This window comes from Callithrix jacchus, chromosome 8 (assembly GCF_049354715.1).
Source record: "Callithrix jacchus isolate 240 chromosome 8, calJac240_pri, whole genome shotgun sequence".
Lineage (NCBI taxonomy): Eukaryota > Metazoa > Chordata > Mammalia > Primates > Cebidae > Callithrix > Callithrix jacchus.
Genome location: NC_133509.1, coordinates 12663340 through 12676418, shown reverse-complemented (window position 1 = coordinate 12676418; position 13079 = coordinate 12663340). Strand labels below are relative to the sequence as shown.

The 13079-nt window shown below is 43.8% G+C and overlaps 1 protein-coding gene across 3 annotated transcripts in view; it reads right to left on the bottom strand.

The window, feature by feature from the left end:
• Nucleotides 1–2804: 2804 nt before the first annotated feature.
• SLC24A1 (solute carrier family 24 member 1) overlaps nt 2805–13079 on the bottom strand; it is a 41202-nt gene continuing 30927 nt past the window's right edge. For all 3 annotated transcript variants that reach the window (XM_054239344.2, XM_078333427.1, XM_054239345.2), the window contains 5 exons: nt 12471–12562; nt 7506–8594; nt 6671–6760; nt 5645–5811; nt 2805–4630 (listed from right to left, as the gene is read on the bottom strand). In XM_054239344.2, the coding sequence (XP_054095319.1) occupies nt 4381–4630; nt 5645–5811; nt 6671–6760; nt 7506–8594; nt 12471–12562 (1688 nt within the window). In that variant the 3' untranslated portion in view covers nt 2805–4380. The remainder of the gene's footprint in view (nt 4631–5644; nt 5812–6670; nt 6761–7505; nt 8595–12470; nt 12563–13079) is intronic.

Here is a 13079-nt window from a genome sequence, read left to right as displayed (position 1 = left end):
TCCCTGACTTTCTTGGGGTTTGGATTTTTGTTTCGCTCTAAAACCCTAACACCACTAGCATATTTAATTGTAAGGTTCTCAAGTCTATCGCCCCATTTGTGTATTTAGAGAAATGGCCCCAGAAAACATTGGTTCAACATTTTAGGCAGTAAACACTTATTTTTACTTGATGCTGATAATTACTATGATATTTAAGTACAACCAGCAAGTATTAGCCAGCTCTATATAGAAGTTACGCTTTATTTCTAAATACAGGCTGAGCTCCTGGAATCCAAATGCTCCAAAACCCACAACTTAATGAATACTGACATGATGCTGAAAGGAAATGCTCCTTTGAGCATTCTGGATTTCATATTTGGGATGTTCAACCACTTTGCATTCTTCAAATATTTCAAATTTCAAAAAAACCTGAAATCCAAAACACTTCTGTTCCCACATATTTCTGAGAAGGGATACTCAGCCTGTACTTTGTAAGCGTGTGGTATGAAAATATCTATTTGTTTGATAATGTGCAGTAGCCCAGCTTTACTTTTATTTCTCTCACTAGAACTTGAAAGCTGCTATTTGGCACTTTATCTCAGAGCAGGAAGAGAAAGAGCGACTGTCTCTTTGAGAGAACCCTTGTCCTTTGTGATAATGTTAGCATGCACTCCCTCTTCCTGTCTGGATACAAGACTAAGCTTTATTTCAAAACAACTCTCTAGCATCTGCATAACAGTGTACCTTAATATCTTTAGTACTTGGTATCTTATCCTCATACTACCTTGCTCCTTTGGCCTCAAAATAAACATATTTGGTAGCCTAATTATTTTTGTTTACAAAATTAGCAGTACACATTTTTAAGAATTTTAATCTTTGAATACAGAAGTCTGTGCATGTGCTTGTACTCAGATGGTAATAGCCTCTTCTGATAAAGTTACTGTTGCCTTTCCACAGTTCCTGTTCATTTGGATGGCTCTCTCCTTTTTTATTTAGAGATTTTCTTTTCAAATGTAGTACTGTGATAAAACTATTGCAGCAACTGGTAGGTTTTCTGCAAATGAAATTCTCCAGGTTTTGCTTGCTCATACAAGGAAGGGCCTGAAGACCAGAAGTGTGCCTTTAGTTGTGCAGGCAGACTTGGGCCAGGACGTCCTGTAGACTTTAGTGAACCCCCAATGATAGGCAGCTCTGTTCATGAGCCCTCCCATTACACCTTTCATAGCATACAGTCCCCTAAACACAGCTACACCTGCTGGGGGACCCTCCCACCAAAAAAGGGTCAGAACCAAAAGTATTCATTGGCACATAAGGACAACCAATACTTTACCATGCTGGTATTACATTCCAATTCCTGCCCCCTTTGGTATTCAATCTTTAAATAAATAATATTGATACAGACAGCTATAAAAGACTGCCTGTAATTTGGTAAAACCATTTTCAGATCTATTGATGACGGTACAATATAATGTTCAAAATATATAGTAACCATTTTGGCTGGGTACAGTGGCTCACACCTATAATCTCAGCACTCTGGCAGGCCAAGGCAAGTGGATTGCTTGAGCTCAAGAGTTTGAGACCAGCCTGGACAACATGGCAAAACCCCATCTCTACAAAAAAATACAAAAATTAGCTGGGTATGGTGGCACACTTCTGTAGTCCCAGCTACTTGGGGGGCTGAGGTGGGAGGATCCCTTGAGCCTGAAAGGTGAGGCTACAGTGAGCCATATTCATGCCACTGTACTCCAGCCTGGGGGACAGGGCAAGGCCCCATATCTTTAAAAAAAAAAAAAAAAAGTAAACCATTTAAACACATAACAGTTTCAAACTTGGAATACATCTCTTTTCTGGTACTATTTAGAATCTTAACCCATTAAATTGGGAAGAATTTAGGAATCTGGCTCAAACCTATTACCAGGGCCATCAAGGAAGTGCAGCCGAAGGGGGTTGAAGAAGTCATCCATGTAGCCACTGACTTCCAATTCAGTTACTCATGTGGGACAGTTCAGACTTTCCAAGCTGAAGGAATGTCCTAGAATTTGTCACAAGTAACTATATACAGAATACTCTGCCTATAAAGTGAGAGGATCATCTCAATATTATCTTGACATTTTTAAATGGTACTTTACCTCTAAAACGCATGATTTTAATATTATAGTAGGTTTGTAAATGTGTGAACAAAAAATTTAATTTCCAGGTAAAACCAATTAGTCTTTTCAAAGTTACACAAGTTTTCTCTCTCCCTGAAGTAATCTCTTTCTCTCCCCCAGTGAATTCCTACTCATCCATCAAGACTCAGCTTTCGTACTTGTCCTTTTCTGTAACAGTGTGAAGTGATCAGAACTTCCTTTCTAGGCAAAGGGGTATGCTGGAAGTTCAGCAAACTGGGAAAAGGATCTGAGATTATTAGAGCTGGCTTTAATCATTACGTGGATATTCCAGCACTTTATCATTACACAGCATTTTGCGGTTCATCACTCCTTTCTCAGTCTGAGGAAGAGCGTCAGATCCCAGGCTGTGGGTGAGGAGGTGACATCCCCGAGGCTAACTGGAACTGGTTGCAGACAGCTGTTAGCACCCAGAATTTTGGGTTTGGGACCTCCCTCCCAAAGGTATTTCTCTTTCCTCCTGTTCTTAGGACATGGTTATGGAAACCCAGCAGTGCAGCAGCATCAGGAATAGGGATAATGACAATTAATTTAAGAATATGAAATTGGAAGATGATTCCATACTCTTCATCAGTCTTCTTGGGAGGATTCTGAAGAAGTGACCTAAAGATAAGATGAGCCCATCCATGTTGTAAAGTAAAATACCATTGGGATTCAGTTTATTGAAATTTAATAAAAACTTTTTCCAAAGAATGGGAATCCTGGAGTAGCGAGGCAATTAATTATCCAGTTCATCTTAAAAGATGGAATACTTGGAACACCTTAGCCATTGTTCAATGCCAAAATGTTTGGGTTTTTTTCACATCACAACCGTCCTATCTTTTCATCTTCAGTGACTCATTCCTCATGTTTGTAATTAAAGCCATATTTGCCATCATAGTCTGCAGTCACCTGAGCTCATTTTGCTCTGAAGCCAGTGATAGTAAAATGTTTTATTTCTAATATGTCCCTTAACTTGATTCTAATAAAAGCAGCAAGCAGTGGTATTTAATATACAAACTCATCAAATTCCACATAAAATGTTTAGCCACATTTTTAAAAACTCAAGTGCCCTTTACACTAGATACCTTGAAAGTAATAATACACTTTTCTCACCGTGTTGTCATTGTGTTATGCGCTCTTGGAATTTCCCTTTTGTAATTATCTTAAGATCCATTCATAAACCACAGACAAAATCAGTCTTGCTTTATAATCCTATGTAGGTTGACGTACAGAAATAGCATTGCCCCACTGGATCTTTCACTTTATAAAGCAGATGTGGCTCTACTGACTTCGGACTCTTCAGAATGACTTCCCTTCCCTCCCCTCTCCACTCAACTGTCATTGTTGGGTGTGAACATGCTGGAGCGGTGGAGCCAGGACAGCTTTGTTAGAATGTCCAATTCCTCAAGGTGACCACTGATGGAGACAACATGAACTTGGATGTTCTAATGAATAATACTTTTAAATAGTCTCTAGAATAGTTTTCTTCCCTAATCTCCACTCCTTCCAATTCAAGGGTGAATTATAAATGTTTATTTTTCAGGCTGCTTTGTTTAATTTCACTTTTCAGAAACGCAACAATAAGAGTTAAAGTAGTCCTCCTTTTAAGGTAGAAAATGCTGGTATAGATCCAGATGGAGTGGACTACAAAACGTGGAATGATCATTGATTCCTGTTATACTTCTTTTTTCCTGTAGCCTTGGATCCTTAAACTCACCAATAACTGAACCTACTATGGTGATTGCAAACCTGATAGAACCTCACATTTTGAGCAGAAAGAGAGGAGACAGAAAATTGCAGTATGTGCTTGAGGCAGAGGCCAGGAAGGCTGAGATGTAGACCACATCTCACATCTGCATCTTTTGGGCCAGCAGACCTTCAGAAATGATCAGGGAATGGTTAGCATAGAAGCTTGTCTTACAGCTGCTGTGCCTACCCCAACCTTTGCCCCCAGTTATCATTCAGAAAACCCTCTGGCTCCGGGGGTCCTTCTACTGCCTCCATGTAATAGATGTCTGCATGAGTCGGGTAGAAACTCCACCCCTCCAGAGGTGAGGTTCTTAATCCACAGTGAGCTGCAAGTGTTTCCAAGGACAAACCTGAGTCTCAGATCACATTCACATCAGAGGTCCTTGGTCACTCAGTTCACTTTCCAGGATCATGTACGTTCTTTCACTAATGTCACAAGAGATAACAGTAACTTCTGGCATAGTCTTCTGATCTATGCCCATTGTGAGCAAGAGTGACTGACTCAGACAGATACAGGACAGGATATGATTCGATCTTCTAACATCACACTGATTATCAGGAATACAAAGTAAAGGAGGAACATTGTGAAGCCCAGGATCTTGTTCATTCTCCATTTACATGACGCAATTGAAGAGATCACAAACAGGAGCATGAGAAAAAGCAAAACAATTGCACAAAACAAGCCATTGCTGCTGACTGGCACTGGCTGTAATCCATTGATAAGAGAGAAAAGTAACCAAGGAACGGGCAAGCTGCAAGATTGAAGAAACAATGTGAATATTCTTAATGTTTATAATAATCCCATACACTTAAATAGTATTTTACAGTTTACAAAGTATTTTTCCACCAAGAAAAATTAAAATCTATGAAGTAGAGCAGAAATTATTAGCCCCATTTCACAGATAAGGAAACTAAGGTTCAAGGAAATTAAATTACTTGCCCAAGGACTTGCAGCTGATAACTAGAAGAGCTTAGATTAAAACTAAAGTGTTCTGAGTCTGAGCTTTTTTTTAATTTTCTGCATGCTTCATGACTTCAATATGACTCAGATCAGTTGATGTTTGCATTTCTTTTTTTTTTATGCTGGGATTACCAGCACACATTACCACTCCTGGCCCCAATGTGATATGAACTCTTAAATCTCTAAATTTTGATAAGGCCTACATTTCTTTTAATTCTTCAGTGATGACAGCTGCCTTTTTACCTGCCCCTCACCCCAAATACACATATACAAATTCAAATTTAAGGAAACAAATCTACCACCCAAATTCAGGACATGATTAGGGAAGTGAAAATGGCCCCTCTTTCTGACAAGGTAGGGAGAATGGGGAACGAGGATGGGTACAGGAGGATAAGGTATTTGCTTGTTATGCAAAATGCTGTTTAGAGCCTCTGAGCAGGAGTTCATATACAAAAGTGTACCAAGAGGTGTAACTGAGTCATTGCTCCTTCCAACCCCAGCTCCACCGCCCTGAAAGTCAGTGAGCAGAGCATTTGACTGTATTTGGTAATAGAATGGATTGGACTTCGGTTTTTGATTTCACTGTAAATTCCGGTCAGTTTCATTTCAGGCAGCATTTTACCTCTATCATCCCATCTGTCTGTGATGAATGAAGGGAAGATATTTTGTTCCTTTGCAGAAACTAACAATATAAATGCCCTCTTATTCTGTGTATAATGAATAAAGCAGAAAACCAGTGAACAGAACCAATGCAGTGTTTTCCAGTCACACTTAACATGCTTTAGAAAGTAGCATTGCCACTCACCCCACAGTGATATCAAATATGTTACTGCCCACAGAGCTTGACACAGCCATGTCTCCCAGGCCTTTTCGAGCAACAATCACACTGGTGATGAGGTCAGGAATTGATGTGCCTGCTGCGAGGATTGTCAGGCCCATGATCTCTTCAGAGATCCCGATTGTTTCACCAACCTGGTAAACAGTAATGAGAAACCATGGCAACAGTAGGTGGAAAACCCGAGGCACATCAAAGCACTATCCACATCCTACTTTATGCAAACAGAATTCCTTCTAAGGAGCTCAGCCACACCCCCTCAGCCTGAGTGAGGACCCACAGCTGAGATAACTACAGAGACAAGCAAGACTCCTGTTCCTGACCAAAGGGATCATGTTGCTCTTCTTTTCACAATTGGTCTAAAAGTTACCTACAGCAGATCTGCCGCTCACTATCATTCCATCTCTGACACCTCTACTTTCCCGCAAGAACTGCCCTTCCAAAGATCCGTTCATGTCAGCATTTCTATTTCCAGGATTGTGGACACTTGCTGTGTCCCAGGAACTAAGGCTGGAGGTGAAGTATGAGCAAGATGACGTAGACCCTAATCTCAGCCTTTTAGAGAGGAAATCTAGTAAACAAAGATTACAATGCAGTATTCCAGGCAGAACAGAAACACTATGGGCACTCAGAGGAAGACTAATGAAATACCAGAGAGCATGCGAAACAGCTGGTTCTCAGAGTGTGTAGGGTTTCACCAGGTAAGAGGGCTAGGTACATGGCGGGGAAAGCAGGAAATACGACTAAGAAGCCATGGTCAGCTGGAATCAGGCAGGATTCCAAGGCCTTCATGCTGCAGGGTATGACAGAAAAGCCACAACTGAGAAGTACCACGTTCACTGGAATAAAAAGTCTACCTTTAAGCCTTTACAAACAACATAGAAACTGCACAAATTCACCTGATCCTCGAGATTCCCTTTGTACCGGAAATTCATCCTGAAGGACAGTGTCTTTGGGACCTGCTGGTAGAGGATTTCGTTCCTGCTGTTCACTCACCTGGTGAGCCCACCACACCATGAGGTAGGAGAACATGGCTATCCACACGATGGATCCCAGGAAGGTGAGAACAAAAAACTTCCTTGACTCCTGTTTGAAAGTTTGAAAAGGATGGGAAGTAAGTTTAAGAGGCCAAAGGTCTCCGGCCCCTCTGAGCAAGCCCAGGAATCAGTGACCAGGTCTAACGGAAGAGTGATGGAGAGGAACTGGAGACATTTGACCTGAGGGCTCTCTCTCCAGGGAGGACTTTGAGATGGATGGAAAAGGATGGGGGTGAGGGGTACACCTGTGGGGAAGTCCAGCCAGTAGGGTGTGCAGCAGTCACCAGAGGGAAGAGAGCTGTTTCCTTGCCCTAGAACCAGGCCAAACTAGGTATTCGGTTTGGCTTTGGCAACCTCCTCGTACCATTCCTTTCTGGTCTGACCTTTCCTTGCAAATAAGAATGTAGGGTAGAAATAGCAGTGATTTCTCTGGGTTTTGAGAATACTCCCGTGAAATATGGAGGAGGTTTAGTGACATCATTCCCAAATTAAAATCAAGAAACTGAGATAGGAGTCAAAGAGGGACTAGTGTATGCTGCTTGCAGCTATGGAAATAAGGCACATTTGAGGTCTAGGGCCTCCCAAGTCCCATTGGTGTGTCGCCTGGGCACATGATCCCCCTCCAAGGCTTCAGTCCCTTCCCAGATCTCAGTGGTGGACCCCTGCCAAGCTGGTTGTCCCTGGCCTCTTCCTCCCCATTAAGTGTGAGCCCCGGGTGCCTAAAGACCCCACAGCTTCCCTGGGGAAAAAAAAGCCTAAAGTACAGATGGACACACTTAGATGGACACACTTACCGGCCTTCGGACATCAGGGACTGTCAGCCAGAGTGGGAACACGATGGGCAGGAGGAAGAGGTAAATGGCCTGCTTCTGCCTGGTTTCAGGCCAGTCCAGGGACAGCGGCTCTTCATTTTCCTCCTCCTCCTCCTCCTCCTGCTCCTGCTCCTCCTCCTCCTCCTCCTCCTCCTCCTCCTCCTCTTCCTCCTCCTCCTCCTCTTCCTCTTCCTTCTCCTCCTTTTCTTCCTCCTCTTCCTCCTTTTCCTCCTCTTCACTATCCCCTCCATCACTTCCCCCTTCAGCTTCTATATCTTTCTCATCATTTTTGGCTTCACCGTGATTTTCACCTCTGAGTTTCTGGCTTTCAGTTTTGCCTTCATTACCTTTCATTTCACTGTCTTCTGTGCAGATTTCACCCTCACCTTCACCTTCATTGTCTCCTTTCCCTTCTCCTTTTACTTGTGTTTCAGTTTCACCTTCACCCCCTGGTTGAGTTTCACCTCCACTTTTCTCTTCGGTTTCACCTTCACCCCCTGGTTGAGTTTCACCTCCAATTTTCTGTTTGGTTTCACCTTCACTCCCTGGTTGAGTTTCACCTCCTCTTTTCTCTTCGGTTTCACCTTCACTCCCTGGTTGAGTTTCACCTCCACTTTTCTCTTCGGTTTCACCTTCACTCCCTGGTTGAGTTTCACCTCCTCTTTTCTCTTCGGTTTCACCTTCACTCCCTGGTTGAGTTTCACCTCCACTTTTCTCTTCGGTTTCACCTTCACCCCCTGGTTGAGTTTCACCTCCTCTTTTCTCTTTGGTTTCACCTTCACCCCCTGGTTGAGTTTCACCTCCTCTTTTCTCTTCGGTTTCACCTTCACTCCCTGGTTGAGTTTCACCTCCTCTTTTCTCTTCGGTTTCACCTTCACCCCCTGGTTGAGTTTCACCTCCTCTTTTCTCTTTGGTTTCACCTTCACCCCCTGGTTGAGTTTCACCTCCTCTTTTCTCTTTGGTTTCACCTTCACTCCCTGGTTGAGTTTCACCTCCACTTTTCTCTTTGGTTTCACCTTCACCAACAGTTTCACCCTCTTCACCTGTGCTCTCAGCTTCAGCCTCATCTTCCTGCAATCCAAAACCAACAGATTAATGTTTGGTAACTGCTCTGCTTGTTTTCCTTTTGTTACTCCCCCATTTTTTTGTTGCTGTGCTTCTCAGAATGTGTCTGAAAACTTAACTATGAGGAGAAAACTGGTGTGATAATTCAGCAGAATTCCTATGACCATACTCCTACCTAGTGGCTATCCAGCTTTTATTTGATCATATCCAGGGGTGGATCACCTAAAGCAAAGCAGCTTCTTTCATCTTTGACACCTCTGATTCATCTGAAGTCCATATGTATATCAGAGTTCTACCCCCATGTATAGGTTTACTCTTTGATGCCTTACAAAACATCAATATTCCATGAGACAGCTCTCTTCCCTAGGTTAAAGATTCCCAGGTCCTTATGTCATTTCTACATGCTATGGCCTAGAGCCTCCTCCCTATCCTTGTGAACTCATTTTAATTAACTTATATCCCAGGAGGAGAGTATCCAAAACTGAACACAGAACATTGCATGGAGTGAAATAGGACTATCACTCCCTTGTCTTAGATACGATGCTTCCGTTAATGTTGCCTAATACGGCGTGACATCCTTTGGTGGCCACAATGCATTGCTGAGTCTACTAAAACTCCTAAATTGTTTTATTACCTTATATGTATAAAATAAGGATGATAATACCTATTTATTGAGGGTTTTTATATGCCAGGCACCATGGGAAGTACTTAGTACTTTAATAATAATAGCTAGCACTTACTGTGTTTTATGAATCAATTAATTCATGATATAGATAGAATTAAGCCCATTTTATAGATAGAGAGACTAGAGCAAAAGGAATTAAATAACTTGCCCATGGTCCACATAGCTTGTAAGTGATGAAGTTGGGATTTGAATATGGATGGTCCACCAAACTACCCTGCTTTACCAATACCAGGTAAAGGGCCAAATGAGATGTCTGGCCTCCAAACCTGGTAGCCTGAGGAGCCTATTAGAAATACGGATTTTTAGGCCAGGCATGGTGGCTCATGTCTGTAATCCCAGCACTTTGAGAGGCCGAGGGGGACAGATCACAAGGTCAGGAGTTCAAGACCAGCCTGGCCAACATGGTGAAACCCTATCTCTACTAAAAATACAAAAATTAGCTGGACACAGTGGTGGGCACCTGTAATCCTAGCTACTTGGGAGGCTGAGGCAGGAGAATTGCTTGAACCTGGGAGGTGGAGGTTGCAGTGAGCCAAGATTGCACCACTGCACTCCAGCCTGGCTGATGGAGCAAGACTCCATCTCAAAAAAAGAAAAAAAATATATAGATTTTCTAACCCCACCTGGACCAACTGAATTAGAATCTCTAGGGTTGGAAGCCAGGAATCTATATTTTAAAATACTCACAGATGTTCCTAAAACATCCACCTTTAGACCAGTATTTGGGAGCCACTGACTATCTCCACATAACCTAAAAGCCATTGATCGCGGGGTCTGGTCTCAGACATAGATGCCTATGTCTCAACTACTAGGCAGCTGAGGCAGTAGAATCGCTAGAGCCCAGGAGTGCCAGGCCAGCCTGGGCAATAAAGCGAGACCCCATAAACCCATAAAAAATGTAAGAGATAAAATTAAAAGCCATGGATTTGAAGTGTCCTCAGATTAGGCACCCAGCTAATGTATAGCAACATGCTGGTCCATCCCCTGAGCAAATGCCCTGGGCTGCGTGTTCACGGAGTAAATATGTTGTCTGTAACAAATGTCATATATTGGCAACCCCAAAGGATGTTGAGTGATTCTCAATTGTGATGCACATTAAGATCACCTGGAGGCTTTTTAAACCATTGATGCCCAAGAACACACCCAGATATTCTGATTTAACTGGTTGAGAGTGGGGCCTGGTCTTTTTTTTTTAACTTCCCCAGATTATTCTAATATGCAACCAGGGTTGAGAACTCCCCAATGAAAAAGTCAAATAGTACTGGTGAGGCCTGCGGTTTGAACTGGGAATGAGGATTCCTATCAGGTGGAGAATGCTTCCCAGAGGAGATGACAAGTCATTGAAACCTGTAAGTGTGGGAGTGTAGGCCCATGTAAACCCTCTTCTCTGAAGACCATCACTCCTCGTAGCCCCAGCTGAGCAGGTAGCGTCCCCTTCCCACATTGGAGTCAAGTCAGCCAGCCATAGCCAGTTAGTTGCAGTCTGGGTCCTTGACCCAGGAGCTGGGTTAAACTGATTCTCTCTCTCTCTCTTTTTTTTGAGATGCAGTCTTGCTCTGTTGCCCAGGCTGGAGTGCGGTGGCATGATCTCGGCTCACTGCAACCTCCGCCTCCCGGGTTCAAGCGATTCTCCTGCCTAAGCCTCCGAAGTAGCTGGGATGACAGACACGTGCCACCACACCTGGCTAATTTTTGTATTTTTAGTAGTGACAGGGTTTTGCCATGTTGGCCAGGCTGGTCTCGAACTCCTGACCTCAAGTGATCTGTCCGCCTCAGCCTCCCAAAGTGCTGGGATTACAGGCGTGAGCCACCGTGCCCGGCCTGATTGTCTCTCTTTTAATTCTGGAAACCAGTCACTGATTTCCCCTGTGGACTGCAGGACTGGGGTAGTGTTTTGGGGTTATATGCGCTCATAAGGAAACAAATGAAGGCAGCCTGACAAGAGAGGCCCGTGATAGAGCCTCTACCCAGAGAAGGGATGTGAGGGAGAGCGGGACATGGAATGAGAAGCCACAAGGGTCACATATGCCTTCTCAGGCCTAGGTCCAGCTCTTCATGAGATCAAGCTTCACTTCTCGCCCTGGGATTCCAAGGGATACCTCTGTATCCTCTTAATCCCATTTACTTGAGCTAGTGGTAATAGGCCTATTCATGTTACCATGAAGCTTAGATTCTGAACCCAAAGTTGCTGGGTAGAATTAAGTGCTTCTGGGTATTGAATAGAGAGGAAAAAAGAGATGGAACTTGCAAATGGAATGTTTTTTACTGTCAGTCACTCAATATATATTGAGCACAACTGTGCACCAGGCATTCTGCTTCCCTCTGTAGGGGAGACAGGGATGACTCAGACTTCAATCTTGCCTTCAGGAACCTCACCACCTAGTAGGCTCAGGATACAAGAAAGGCAGTTGGCAAAAGCCCTGAGATAAGTGCAGAGTGCCAGGGGCATTTAGACTTGGAGCAGATCAAGACAGCTACATGACAAAGACGTTTATACTGGCCAGAGGCCAGGGAGAAGGGTGACGGCACGTGACAAGATGAGGATATATGAAAATGGAGGAGAAAAGGCATTCTAGGGAGAGGAGCCTCAGAAGTTTCGAAGGCCTTCACCCAGCAACCCTCCCACCTGCATTTCAAGCTTCCCATGTGAGCCAAAGCTGGGAGGTAGAAAAACATGGAGGCAAGAAATCTAGTTTGGCCGGAACATGGTGGAAGAAGAGACCATGGAGCTGTAAAGACAGAGCAGTGTCAGGACTTAGAAAGCTCTGCAGACAAGGCTGGGATGCCTGACCAGGTGCAGTAGGCAATGAGGAGCCTCAGAAGGTTCAAAGGCCTTCACCCAGCAACCCTCCTACCTGCATTTCAAGCTTCCCAGTGTTCTTGAGCTACCTGGTCTCACTGTCACCTAGTTGCTGACAGAGACCCACTAACAATTATTCCTTATGCTCTTATAGCATGTGACAGTTCACAATACATTGTCAATATATGAGTTCACTGATACTAAGATGTTCCAGTGAGTTAATTGGCTCCATGAGATATTGGTATTTTTGAAATGATCTTCAGAGAAAGAGTAATGTTTACTCCCAGAGGACTGAACCTCAAATAGGATTTCAGAGCTTTGGGGAGGATGTATTTTTGGTCAGCAACTCCTTCCCTGGACTTCTCCAATTTCGTCTGTGCAAAGGCTGGGTGCTTACCTGACCACCTGGATTCTTCTTCTGATCTCCCTTGATGTCTAGAGCAGGGGCTGATGTGACCGTGACCACAGGGAGCTTGGCTGGCTCCTCCTCTTTAAAGAATAAAATGGGTTACATCAGAAGGGTGGACAAGGCTCTGAGGGAAGCTGGTAGAGACACTGGCGTAAGTGGCTACAAGGCTATTGGACTTCAGGGTTTCTGAAGGTTTATTTGGGGGAATTTCTTGCTGGTAGGAAAAGAAAGATGATGTGAATTGTTATTGCCCTGACCTATCTGCAGATGAGCTATCACAGATGAGAAGACAGCTGGCAAGTGACCATTCTTGTTCCCCTGTAACTCACAAACATTTCCATCCTGGCCACTGTGGCCAAGGACACTGTCAACAGCTGGGCAGCCAGAACAGAGAGATGGCAAAGCTCCCAGCACTAGGAGTCTGACCCTTTGCCTGATTCCAAAGGCAGCAGCTTTTGAAGCCTTGGAACAGGATTGACAGGAAAGGAACCCTGGAAAGTCTGGAAAGCTAGGTTTAGGTAGGGTTCTTTCACTTCTTGGCTGTGTGGCTTTGGGAAGTGACTTGACCTCTCTGAGCCTCTTGTCTATAGGATGGGA